The sequence below is a fragment of the Ochotona curzoniae genome, unplaced genomic scaffold (assembly GCF_017591425.1).
Source record: "Ochotona curzoniae isolate NIBS_2020 unplaced genomic scaffold, NIBS_Ocur_1.0 scaffold_274, whole genome shotgun sequence".
NCBI lineage: Eukaryota > Metazoa > Chordata > Mammalia > Lagomorpha > Ochotonidae > Ochotona > Ochotona curzoniae.
This window is the reverse complement of record NW_024467101.1, coordinates 824244-837567: the sequence shown is the minus strand read 5'-3', so window position 1 is coordinate 837567 and position 13324 is coordinate 824244. Positions and strand designations below refer to the sequence as shown.

The 13324-nt window shown below is 44.6% G+C and overlaps 1 protein-coding gene across 1 annotated transcript; it reads left to right on the top strand.

The window, feature by feature from the left end:
- The first annotated feature begins 1067 nt into the window (after positions 1–1067).
- On the top strand, positions 1068–9073 carry LOC121171827 (putative gustatory receptor clone PTE01). Its single transcript, XM_041003554.1, has 2 exons — positions 1068–1125; positions 8121–9073. Exons 1-2 carry the CDS (start codon positions 1068–1070, stop codon positions 9071–9073), a joined length of 1011 nt encoding a protein of 336 aa, XP_040859488.1.
- The last annotated feature ends 4251 nt before the right edge of the window (positions 9074–13324 follow it).

The following is a 13324-nucleotide window of genomic DNA, read 5'->3' as shown; positions in this document are numbered from 1 at the left end:
AAGCTAGAGCTGGAGGCCTACCTGGCAGGACAAGATCACAGCACCCATCAGCGAGAGTCTGAACAGGAGACTCATAATTTTAGGCTGGGAAATAACACTAATCAACACATGAGAGAACCAGGTCTGACAGAAGGATATGTTGGGGGTGTGTATGGGCTTACCACAGTGCAACTGCAGTCTTTGCTGGCAAATGCAAGATCTGTGGCTGGGCACAGGCATGGCTGGAGAGCTTAGGGGATGCCCCAGCTGGCTTGGGGTCCCAACAGTGAAAGTGACAGCCAGAAAGGAAGCAGAGGAATGGGCTGGACATGGCTGTAGTCTCCCTCAGCATGGATGTGGACTGATTTTGTGGAGTGCCTGACTGAGCTGGATTCAAGCACCCACTGGTAATCATGAGTCTGGGTGGGGGTAGAATGGGCTTGCCTAGATCTTGGCTCCCACTGAACCATGAGAGAACTCCGTTTGGGCATGGACAAAGTAAGGCCAGGCTGTAATACCCAACACTAAGGATCAGCAAGGGTGTTGGCTGGTTGGGTAAGGGTACTGCCCCTGCCACACATCTCATGGACAAAGTCAACCTGGGCCAAGGACCCACTGGTGTGGCAAGATCTGCCACTGTGAAGAGATCAGATAGAAAAGCTTGAGAAACTCCTTTGTCAGTGTGCAGTCCCTGAAGGTGAGGACAAGAAATAAGGCAAGAAGCAGCCCAGACCAGGTCATGTTATAGTACGTGCTGACATACAGGTGGGTCAGGTCTTAGGGTGGACCAACCCTGGCTAGTTCATAACATTCACTGGCAGATGTGAGAACCGGGATGGGGTACCCGATAGGCCTGGTTGGGCTACAATACCAACTAGTCCACACTAGGGCCTGGACTGGGGATTTGGGTTGAATCGGATTAGGCTGTAGCACTCACCAGCAGGAACTGGCACTGGGGCAGACTGGGCAGAGCCAGGTGAAGCATCTGCTGGTTGATGCTGAGGAGAGGCAAGTCATGCCAATCTGAGTTGATCGGTACTGGGTCCATGAGCCGAGGTGGTAGGGACTTTTGATGGGACCCAGGTGACATGGCCTATGTCCTTAAGTCCAACTACATGGAGGATCCTGGGGCTGTGAACCAAGGGGGTAAAGATCCAGCATTGTCAGGTTTGGGTCCTCAGGCCCAGCTGTGTGGTAGGTGCTGGGTCCGTGAGCCCCAGGGCATGGGGGTTCCTGTGGGCCTGGATCACCTGGACTGTGTCCCTGAGCTCACTCATGTGGTGGGTGCTGGGTCTGTGAGCCTCAGGGCGAGGGGTCCAGCAACGACTGGGGCACATGGCCCAGGTCCTTGAGTCCTCTTGGGTTTTGGTGGTGGGGTATGAGTCTCAGAATTCTGGGGTCTGGCAGGACCTAGGTCTCTTGGCCCATGCTCTTAGGTCTGCCTGTGCATTGGGGGCTGGATCTGTGAGCGCTGGGGCTTTTGGGGATCTGGTGAGGTTTAGGTTGCCTAGCCTGGGTTGTTAGGCCTTCCTGCATGGTGGTTGCCAGATCTGTGAGCCCTGGGGATGGAAAGGGATGGCATGGCCTGGTGGCCCTGATCCCGGAGCCCAACTATACAATGGGTGCTAGGTCCATGAGTCCTCTGGGCAGGGGAGGGTATATCCAGTGAGTTCCAGGTTGCCTGGCCCTTGTCCTTAAGCCTGCCTGTGCAGTGGGTGCTGGGTTCATGAGCGCTGGGTGTTGGGGATCCTCCAGTGTCCAGGACACCAGGCCCAGGTACTTGAGTCTTCCTGCGAGGTAGATGCCGGGTCTAGGAGCCCTGGGTGTGGGGTGTCTGGAGGGGCCCATGTCTCTTGGCCTGGGTCTTTGGGCCTTTATGTTAAAGCTTAATCTCCTCAGTGGAGGATATGGCAGTCCACTGGATCCTGCAGAGGACATCTGGTGCCATAGCAGAGGAAGGAGAACAGAGCAAAATGGACATCTTCCCAAGCCAAATGATGATGCAAGAATCTGGGTAAATGGAGATCCTAAGATCAATTGCTTAGCCAACGGATATTGAAAGAGTTCCCTCATCCTTCTAATGGCTATCAAAAACACTTGGGCAGAAATTTTGGACCGTGTGCCACGGGGCACACTGGGTTGATACTTAGTGACTGGTCCCCAACCCTGGGTATTGGGACAGTCGGGAGGTTGGGCATGGCTTAACCCCTTATCTCCACCCTTCTGCCAGATAATAGGAAGAAGCAAAGGAAAAAGTAGTCACACCCATTTTCTCCTAATGCTCAATCCAGGATCCTAATCAACAATGTAAGCCCTATTATTTTTTTTTTAAAGAAGAAAGTGTCAATAATTTTAGTATTACTATATTTTGTTAAGAGACAAAATGTATAAGTGAACATTCACTCACATCAGTAAAATGCCATGAGCTGCCCAGACATCAAAACTAATGCTAGCAATGCTTTAGAAAAGAAATGGAAAGCTGTGTTTAGAGACTAATGAGATGAGAAAGACTGAAAGCAATATTGGCTATTTTGGATCAGAAATCTAATCTCTTGATTTTATGATCAATCCAATCTATTGCCACACATAAAAGTCACACATTGAGTTGAAGTTGAAATCCAAAGTTTGAGTTTTAAGCCAGGATGCCACACTTGCAAATCAGCAGCAAAGGTTTACAGAGGAGTTGCCTTGTGTCTAGAACCCAGGGACACTTCCCAATTCCCTCCTCTGTCAGGGTCAGGCAGTCCTCAGAGACTGGGACACACTGGACCTAGTGGCTAATGAGGAGCTCTGGGCACTGAGCCCCCAGGGTCTTCCAGGTGCAAATAATGAGCCAACACCTTCAGACCTTGACATTGCCAGTGGAAGTCTGACAGCTCTGTGCTAAGATAAATACCCCTATGAGCACCTGCTGGTCAGTAGATCTCCTCTGCTGGCCAGAAAGTTGGGAGATGCCACTGGGATGTCAGGAGCATCTTTACTTATCATCACGAAGAAAATGACACACGTGAGGTACAAAGGGGGAGGGAATGTTTTACCTTATTAAGTTGTAAAATTTTATGAACTTGGGTCTCATCACTGTCTCAGTGATCTCACTCTGTCTTGTTCTTTCCTTGACATTAAAATATTCCCACTGATGCCTCTCTCAGGACAGTAGCATGTGAACTTCCTTCACATTCCCAAACAGAATCATGATGGTGGTGACGAGGATGCCAGGAACTATAGCACCATAAACATTCACGAGCAGTCCCTAAACTGCTTCATCCTTCTTCCTAATACTTTCAAGAGCATTCTCGTATGAATGGGTGGAGGACGAGTTGGGTTCCAGACACTGTTGGAGAATGGTCACCTGCCCTTCATCTATTCCTACACCTCACCCTGAGCAATCATTTCTCATTCCTTTCCTCTAGGGAGAGACCTCCTGCTCATCGTGCTCTCTATTTGGCTTCTCTGTAGACCACAGTGGGCAACAGCCAGAGTTTAAAGCGGCTATCACTGAAAAAGGAGGCACAGGGTCACACAGAGTTGAGCTCCAGCTTGATCTCATCCTGAGATTTCACTTCAGCTTTCAACTTTTTAAAAAAGATTTGTTTATTTTTATTGGAAAGTCAGATATACAGAGAGGAGCAGAGACAGAGGAAGATCCTCTGTGCAAAGATTCACTCCTCAAGTGACTACAATGGCCGGAGCTGAGCCGATCTGAAGCCAGGAGCTCTTCCAGTTCTCCCATGCAGGTGCAGGGTCCCAAGACTTTGAGCCTTCCTCCAATGCTTTCCCAGGATATAAGCAGGGAGCTGGATGGGGGTGGGAATGCCATGTTTAAAACCGGATCTCATAGGTGTGCCAGGATCCCAGTGTGTACAAGGTGGGGACTTTAGCCGTTAGGCTACTGCACCTGGCCCAGCTTTCAACATTTTGCACACCTCTTGTAATCACTTCATGTGAAAAAGCAGTATGAATCTCAGGTGTTAGATTCCAATTCTGCTGCAGAAAATGCAGTGACATTACCAACCAACCCAGATGATTTGTGGAGAGTGGAGACCTCTGATGCAGCAGAGACAGAGATAACGCTGTTTTGAACGAGGTCTGCTGTATGGGCCACATCCATTCCGTGCAGTGGATTCTTAGGATCTGAGAGTGTGCAGTGTCAGCTATGGATATTAATTCTGCAGTGACACAACAACCTGGTTCATCAACACGCATTTCTCAGAAAATTTTTACTGGAAAGAAACAAATAAACCAAAAGAGGATATAATAAAATTGCGATTTTCTTCTTTATGTTTAAACCAAGTCCTCACACAATTCATTGATGGATAACCTACTTAACACTGCTTTCTTGTTGCTGTAATGTGTTTTCTCTGCCACTGTATGAGAAAACTTCAAAATATTCGTGGAAAACAGAAGGAGAATTTTGAGTTAATTCTGATGCAAATAATTTTTTAAATCCAAGTACAGTTTTTTTATCATATATATTTTCCACTTAGGAAAATTTTATACTAAACTATTTTTTTTGGTATTAAATAAATGTATACCTTCATTCTTGCAAAAACCATTTTTAGAGTAAAATTGTTTCCTCTTAAGTGCATATCTTGAGGAACAATGACCCCCCTCTGCAGAGTTCCTGAACTGCATGTGTTTCTTACACAGAGGAAGAATATGTGTCACATATTGCACAGAGCCATTATTGGCCCATGGTAACTGGCCATGTCCACTGTGGCTTCCACACACTCGGTGCTATCTTCTCAGTCCTTGATTCTTTGCAAGAACTTGGCCTGGATTCAGAGATTCACGGGGATATGGGACTAGCATGGGCTGGGGTCTCTTAGAAGGACTTAGAGTCCTATAACTTCACTGTATGGAGGAGTCTACGGATGTGACTCCTTTCTGATGAGGATTGACAAATGATGGCAGAGATACTCACAGAGACAGAAGAGGCAGATGATTCCCCTGAGCTGAGATGTGTTATAGAGTTGGGCATCATTGCCACTTCCAATCCCCTTTGACAATGGCATTCATGAGAAACATGCTCCTTGACAAGATCTTTTCTTTGTTAAAATCAGAGCAATAAGATGTTCAAGTTCTAATTTTCTGTGTATGCTAACCCTGTCACAGATCGGGGTTGTGATTCCTGCTATTCAGAAGATAATGCGATCACAGAGAGGTAGGGATTTACATGTATGTGTGTATGTATGTATTCTCGGTAAATGATTCAGAAATAGAATGTTGATTTGACATCTTTCTCACCACAGTGACTTCTCCAGGGAGCTTAATGAAATTAACAGTCCCCTCATGAAATAAGATTGCCTAGTGAGTTTTCATGAAAGGATGGCTACCGGTTACTACGCTACAAGATATTTGATGGTCTATCAAATAAAATAAAATCATAGAGGAAATAGTCATTGCTTCTTTCTCAGGACAGCAAACACGGCTGGTAAATAGTAAGCCGATGTGTCAACTACTTTTGCCACTAAAAACAATTTGATTAATGTATCTTTCAGAAATCTTAATTCGTGAGGCATGGAGATGAACAGAAATTTTGATCACAGTAATAGACAAGTCCAATGAGGGTCTCTCAGTTGATGATGGGACTGATTAAGCGCTTAAAGGCAGAGTGTGCACTGAGAGAAAGACTTCAAAGGTCAATGCACTCTCTTGGGGTGAGCAGCGGTGTAGTGCACCTCGTAAAAGCACTAGGAACCCATTTCATGCAACTTGTAAAGAAAACTATTTAGTGCTCTTCCATCAATACAGACATAAGGGGAGTGTATTGTACTGCCGTGGGTTCAACCTTAGTTTCAGAAGACTGCATCCCGTGTCACATAGTCTGATTCAAGTCTCAATTGCTCCATTTTTGATCCAATTCCTGTTCATGTGCACCGGGGGAGACACCATGCTTTGGCATTTGCTTTCAGCCTGTCACAGCCCCCAGGTTTGTGAAGAGTGTAGGGAGTAAATCAATGCAAAGAGGATGGCTCTTTCTGTTTAGCTGTGAAGAAAAAATAAGAAAGCAATGAAAATAATAAAAATCTATAGCTCCTTCCTACAATAACTCCCTAAGGTCCATAACTACTGTTTACTTACCATTGAAGAAACCACTTGCTGTGTTAATATTATTTTCTATGATTCTTTGTTTTGCAATTTTTCTTTTGCTGCATCATAGCCTGAACTATTCATATGATAGATTAGAGTTGCCTTTGGGCTGCCAAAGTTAGAGAACTACAATCCATGAATCAGGGGGGATGACACAAATCTATTTTAATAATGCACAGAACATTTGGAACTCCATGCATGCTTTGGACCTTTTCTACTTTATGCATAAATAAGGGGGTTGATCATAAAAAGTGCAAGTCAATATCACCAGGCTTCTACATAAAAGAGATGAAAGGATGAAATAGCTAAGAAAAACTTGGAAAATATAGCTCTTACATAACAGACAGTATGTGAAGATCATGCAGAGTCCTTAAACATTTTCATTCACTACTAAAAATCCAAACACTTCTAAACAGGCCACTATTTCTAATTGAGTCAGAATGTACTTAGGTAACATTTGTGATCTGTGCTTTCATGTGGTTATCTGCAGCTAATGAAATCATACAGAACAAAATTTGACAGGTTCTGTAGGAGAGAAGTTATATACAAAAATGATTTTTATTTTTTCAGTTTTTTTGTTAGTATCAGAACAGGTGATCTGAATCCTATAGGAACATTTCAAGAACACAATCCCATTTATCCCATTTGCCTGCTTCCCCTAACATACCCTGCCTCCTTTCAACAGTATTTGCAAGTCATGAATTTAATCCACTGTATTCACAGCTGCATTGGACACTAATCATAATATTCAACATGTAAGACTCAAGAAGATGGCCAGGTCAATTTCTACTGGGTACAAACATAGGCTCAAAATGATCATTCTATCCTAAAGTGACCATTTCTTTCCTGCACTTTTTTGCATGCTCTACGTTAACTGCCACATGACAGATTAAAACGTCTCCTCCTACATGTTTTGCTTCCTAGCTCTGGCTTAGAACCCAGCCTCCTGCCAGCGCAGACTGTGTAAGGCAGGGATGATGACACACACAGGTTGGTTCATGCTACCCATGTTGGAGACCTCAATTAAGTTCCAGCTATGAGCCTCTGTGTTGATCATGACACCAATAAAACAGGAATTTGGGGCAGCAGGGGGGGTGGGTCTCCTCTTCCCTGACTCTCAAAGGAAAAGAGGTAATACAGGGACTTCAGAAAACTGAGAGTGACAAAATCCTAACAAAAACAAATGAGACAAATAAAGAAATAAATTAAAACCCAAGCCACAGTATTTCCCTATCCAAAACAGTCAGTGCTAATGCTTCAATGATACAACCCTAGCTTTTGCAAGAGTTACAAATCATATTGCTCTCCATTGCTTTGAAGTAGAATGCTGCTAACTTTAAAGACAGAAAGGTCACTTTTTACTGTTTTGTTGATAGAGTTGGATGCATTTGAGTCTGCTTGATGACATACTAGAATTAATGGTTTTGGACATTTAATGTTGTTCAGATGAGTGTTACTAAAGCAAGGGTATATAGAAGGTATATCAAAAGAGGGTTTTGTAGAAACCAGTTGTATAAGAGAAACAGGTGATTGAGCTTGCACTGTTGAGACAGATGGCAGGAGTTATATGGTCACCAACCTTGGAACTGAGGTGGGTTCTTGAAAATGTCGGAATAAAACATATCTCCAGAAATCATGAATTTCAAGGTAACATACACCAAAAAGCCTTTTAATGAAATATATCCTACCAATCCATGCGTTAGATCCATGATGTCCTAAACTGAAAGTATGTACAATTTCCATGTGACTGTTAGTACAGTTCAGCTGGCGAATAGTACCCCAAGGTAATTCCAGGGTTAAGATACAAGTTGATAGGTTGTGACACCTGAAGTGTTTTGAAATCCTTGGCTGCTGAGTGTTAATGAGAAATTGAAACCTGTGGCTAAGGCTATTCAGTGCTGTAGTTCCGGGAGTGTGATAGGAGTTGCCACTGCAAAGCTTGGAAAATAAAAACTCATCCTACACTTTTTTCCAGTGTGATCTCTCGCTGTATGCCCATGTGCCTGCTTTCCCTGAAACTAACAGTATTTCCTTTTACACAAGGTTCCCAGGTTGTTTTGAAAGCCAAAATGACACACGTGTCTCAGAATTCCATCTCATCGGCTTCGCAGACAGCACTGAACACAGACGGTCCCTCCTCTTAGGGCTATTCCTCTCCATGTACCTGGTCATAGTGTTTGGGAATCTGCTCATCATCCTGGCTGTCACCTTGGATCCTCACCTGCACACACCCATGTACTTCTTCCTCTGCAGCCTGTCCTTGGCTGATGTAGGGCTCACATCCACCACAGTTCCCAAGATGATTGTGGACATCCTAACTCACAGCACAGTCATCTCTTATGCAGGCTGCCTGGCTCAGATGACTGTGTTCATCCTCTTTGCTTGCATGGATGATTTTCTTCTGACAGTAATGGCCTATGACCGGTTTGTAGCCATCTGTCACCCCCTGCATTACCAGGTCATCATGAACTCCCACCGCTGTGGCTTTCTATTTTTGTTGTGCTTTGTGGCCAGCCTTTCTGATTCCCTGCTCCATAATTTGATCGTCTTACAAAGTTGCTGCTTCAAGGGAGTGGAAATTGCTAATTTCTTCTGCGACCCTTCACAAATTCTCAACCTTACTTGCTCTGACACCCTCAGCAGTGACATAGTCACATATATTGGAAGCATCTTGTATGGCTTTCTCCCTATGTCAGGGATCCTCTTCTCCTACTATAAAATTGTGTCCTCCATTCTCAGAATCCCATCTCGAGGTGGCAGGTATAAAGTGTTCTCCACATGTGGCTCTCACCTGACAGTGGTTTGCTTATTTTATGGAACAGGCCTTGGTGTGTATCTCAGTTCAGCTTTCTCTCTTTCTGCTGGAAAGGGTGCCTTGGCCTCAGTGGTGTACACGGTGGTCACTCCCATGCTAAATCCCTTTATCTACAGCCTGAGGAACAAGGAAATCAAGAGCACCATGTTCAAGGTCTTCAACAAAGCCATTTCATCCAGATCCTTTTGACACACAATTAGACTCTGAGGGGACAAGCAGCAGACCTAAATATTAGTTCTTCACAAATTAACCTCCTTAAAATCTTGATATGTGAGGCCCTTGCTTTCCCCATAGTTGTGTCTGAATATTGCTTCTTTTGGTAATTTTAGTGTAGAATATTATGTTTGTTTGTTTATTTGTTTTTCAATATGCCTCTACCACTGTTCTCCTGAGACTCATTTACCTACAGACGTCTCTGTGCTTATTTTTTCAGACCTTTTACTTCTCCATAATTCATAGGTCTGTTCCACATATATTTTTTGAATCTAACTTAAATTGTACATGCTTTTAGGGTGGAACCATAACAGTGTGCCCTTTTGGTGATTTAACAAATCTCAGGCATGGAGCTCATCCCCAAAGATTCTGGTTTCTTCAAACTTTTTGAACTGAGATGAGCACTTTTTCAGGAACTTTCAGGATTTACTGGAAACTCCAACAGTTTTTCTGGAGCTTTATTCATGTGATGAGTCACTGTTCCCTCACTGCTGCTAGATCTCTTTTTTTTTTTTTTTTTTTCTCTGACTTGGAGCAATCTGATTATGTTTGGTGATTAACTTTTTTTTTTTTTTTTTTTGTATTGGAAAGGTGGATATACAGAGAGGAGAGACAGAGTGGAAGATCTTCCATTCGATGATTCACTCCCCAAGTGAGCACAACGGCCGATACTATGCCGGTCCGAAGCCAGGAGACTCTTCCGGGTCTCCCACACGGGTGCAGGGTCCCAAAACTTTGGGCCATCCTCGACTGCTTTCCTGGGTCACAGGCAGGGAGCTGGAAGGGAAGCGGGGCTGCCGGGGTAGAACCTGTGCCCATATGGGATCTTGGGCGTGCAAGGCAAGGACCTTAACCACTGCGCCACCGCGCCGGGCCCGGTGATTAACTTTTATTTAGGTTTATTATAATGGAAGTTTGTTGAGCTTTTTGAGTGTATATTTCTGCTTCCTCATTCAAATTCTGAAGATTTTGAAGTTCACTTTGTGGCTTCCAGATGGCCCTATGCCCTGGCATCGGACCCACCTGCAGCTAGCAGGCTGCTGGAAGTTTCAACCCCTAGACCCAATGTGGCCCCCTCCTCAGTACCCTCCACCTTGCAATGATGGCAGTGGGTGTGGCCTGGGCCCGCCCAACTCTCCAGACTTCTCCCTTCAATGTACTTACCAAGAAGGGAGCAGCTTCTGGGACTTGGGCAGGTCCAGGGACAGCTCACCATGTGTCCATGGTAGCTGGAATGAGGACTTGGTGCATGGAGAGGCCCCAGCCTGGCACCCACCTGCTGCTGGCTGCTGGAAGTTTCAACCCCCATACCCAAGATCTCCCGCTGCCCAAACCCCTCTACTCCACAATGATTGCTTCACATTTCTGCTGTAAATTTAAACTTACCCTGAAACAACGTGTTGAAAATAAATATGATGAATAAATTATTTGATAAACCAAAAATTGGCTGACTCTGTATTTTACCTATGTAGGTCACTATCAAACACTCTATGAAAAGTTTTAATTTAGTTATATTCCTTTTTTGCCAAAAAAGTTTCTATTTACTGTTTATGCTATCTTTGTTTATTCTCCTCTTTTCCTGCATTTTTCCTGATGGTACAGTTACATTGTGCCATCATTAAGCTTATTGACCGTCTCTTTCTTATAATTCTTTTATTTTTGATGATTTTTACAGAATTGATTAGGGTGATAAAGGTCAGGGGCTACAACAAGTGGATGAGACATTTTTCCACATTCCCTTTTTTTTCCCCTGTATGTAGTGGAAACAGGAAGACAAGGAGAGACGCCACATCCAGTCTCCCAAATGCCTCTCTACACTGGAATGGGTGACAGCCACCAGAAACTCACCCAGGGTCCCTAATTGGGGCACTCTCTGAGGGGCCTGCTCATGAGGTTTAGATAGTTAAATTGTTCTGAATTACTGTCGATCTTGCCACTCCAAGCACAATGAAATCTATTTCGAATCCACCAGTTGACATATTCCCTCTTGTCTCCATTGGCCCAGATAGTCACTGCCATCGCTTTGCTATGGTGCTTAATCAATCTGTTCTGTCCTCTGACCTCTGCAGTGGCACAATGTGTTCTTTACAAACTCCAATGTACTGACATGTCCTCCATGTGCACCTGGATATGCTGTCCAGTGATCCATCCAAGCCACTGAGCAGGCCCAGCTCTGACACATGCATTCCATGGCCAGTCCATAGAAACTACTATTTCCTCCATGATTAGGGTTCTGAGTCCTGCAATTCAGGTAGGAGAATCCCCATAGAAAATTCATCTGAGTTGATCCCAGAGCCGATTCTTACGTGTGCTTGCCAAGAGAGGTTCCAGCACAGTCCTTCACCCCAATCAGCTTATGTACATGCTGGTGGTTTCATTTGCTGGGTCAGTTCTGTGCCCATCCTGTCTTTTATACAAACCAATAGGTGTTGCTCTCATGCAAACCAGTCAGAGCCACCTGCATTAACCCTTACCAGTCCTGTCCCCTTCCCTGGTTCCCATGCTTGCCAGTATGTACAGCAGTCTGTCCCACATCCCATTCAGCTTTCATACATGTCAAAGGGCATTGGAATCTAGTTCAGCATAACCAGCCCCACTATCCAGCACACACACATCTACCAGTGGGTGCCACTCTCTGTCTAGCCATGCCTGCCACAGTCTTGGTTCTCATGCTCACCAGTTGCTCACCAAGAATGAGATGCCCACTGCATCCCTCCTGGGCCCACCCCCAATGTTGCACTGAATTTGCCCCTCTTGCCAGCCTCTGCCAGGTGATGCTGCGACAAAGCCCAAAAAATCCACACCAACTCTGAATTATACATGCACCAGTAGGAACAGTCACTCCAGCCTGACTGTCCCCTAATCCAGCTCACATGAGGCTAACAGGTGTTGTAGCTCTGCTCAGCCTGGCCTGCCCCCATTGTGTACCAAATGTATGCCAGTGGGTACCGTTACCTGGCCTCGTCAGAGCTGCTCCCTATTGTGGTTCTTGCGCTCACCTGCAGGGATTATGTCCCAACAGAGGAGGTTCTGAAGCTCCTCCAAGAAAACCTCTCCCAATGTCAGATCTCATGCCCATTCATGGGCCCATGGGCCCGTTCTACCTACTGAGTCTACCTCCTCTCCTAGCAGGAACATTTGCCATTCCTGACTGGCCTTCACCCATTCTGTTTTTTACTATGGGGTGCTACAGCCCAGTGCAGCCTGGTCCACACCCAGACACAGCTCACACATAGCTCAGAAGGAATAGAGAAATCGCCCAGCCTATTCTATACTTACTTTGGTTCTTATGTGCACCCGTGGCTGGGAGTTTCAGACATCTGCACCTCTGTCTACACTCTAAGATGATTTTTTTTTCAGTCTGTTATTGGAAAATGAAATATCTCTACATATTTAAAGAGAGTTAAGCACTTTATTTCTGGTGATGCAATTTATTCCTCCAACTTGGCTTATTCCCAAACTTCAATATCGTCCTTGTATTCTCTGCTTAGGCATGAAAAAAAATCTTTTAGTTTGCTGGGTAGTTTTCACACAGGGAAAGATCTTAAAAAGTGGAATACCCTCACCAATAAACTTGTTGGAAAGTGTGAAAGACCCTCAACCATTTTGGGATATTAGATTGCTACACCTGGGCGCATCAAGGTAGCCTAGTGGCTAAAGACCTTGTTGTGAATGCACCGGGATTCCATATGGTCACCCATTCTGGTCCCAGCAGCCCCATTTCCCACCCAGCTCCCTGCTTGATGTCTGGGAAAGCAGTGGAGAACAGCACAAAGCCTTGGGACCCTGCACCCACATGGGAGATCTGGAAGAGTCTCCTGGTTCCTGGTTTGGATTGGCACAGCTCCAGCTGTTGCGGCTGCTTGGGACATGAATCATAAGATGGAAGATCTTCCTCTGTGTCTCTCCACCTCTCTGTATATCCAACTTTCTAATAAAAAGAAAATTAACCTAAAAAAAAGAATGGTTATACCTGTTTATTATTCCTTTCTGTTGACATAGTATCTTTTTCGATGCTTTAAAATACTTGGTTTAAATCTCATCAGAACATTTCTAGTTTTTGTTTAGAGAACTTATGACATTTCCTTTGGGGTTAGTATTTAAATCTAACAACATGGTCCTGCAATTTTACCATCAGTATTTCCATTATTTGCTTTAGGTTTCATTTGTACTTTTACTAGGAAGACTTTTTTTTAGCCTTTCATTCTGTCCTTTGTATTCCTTCCT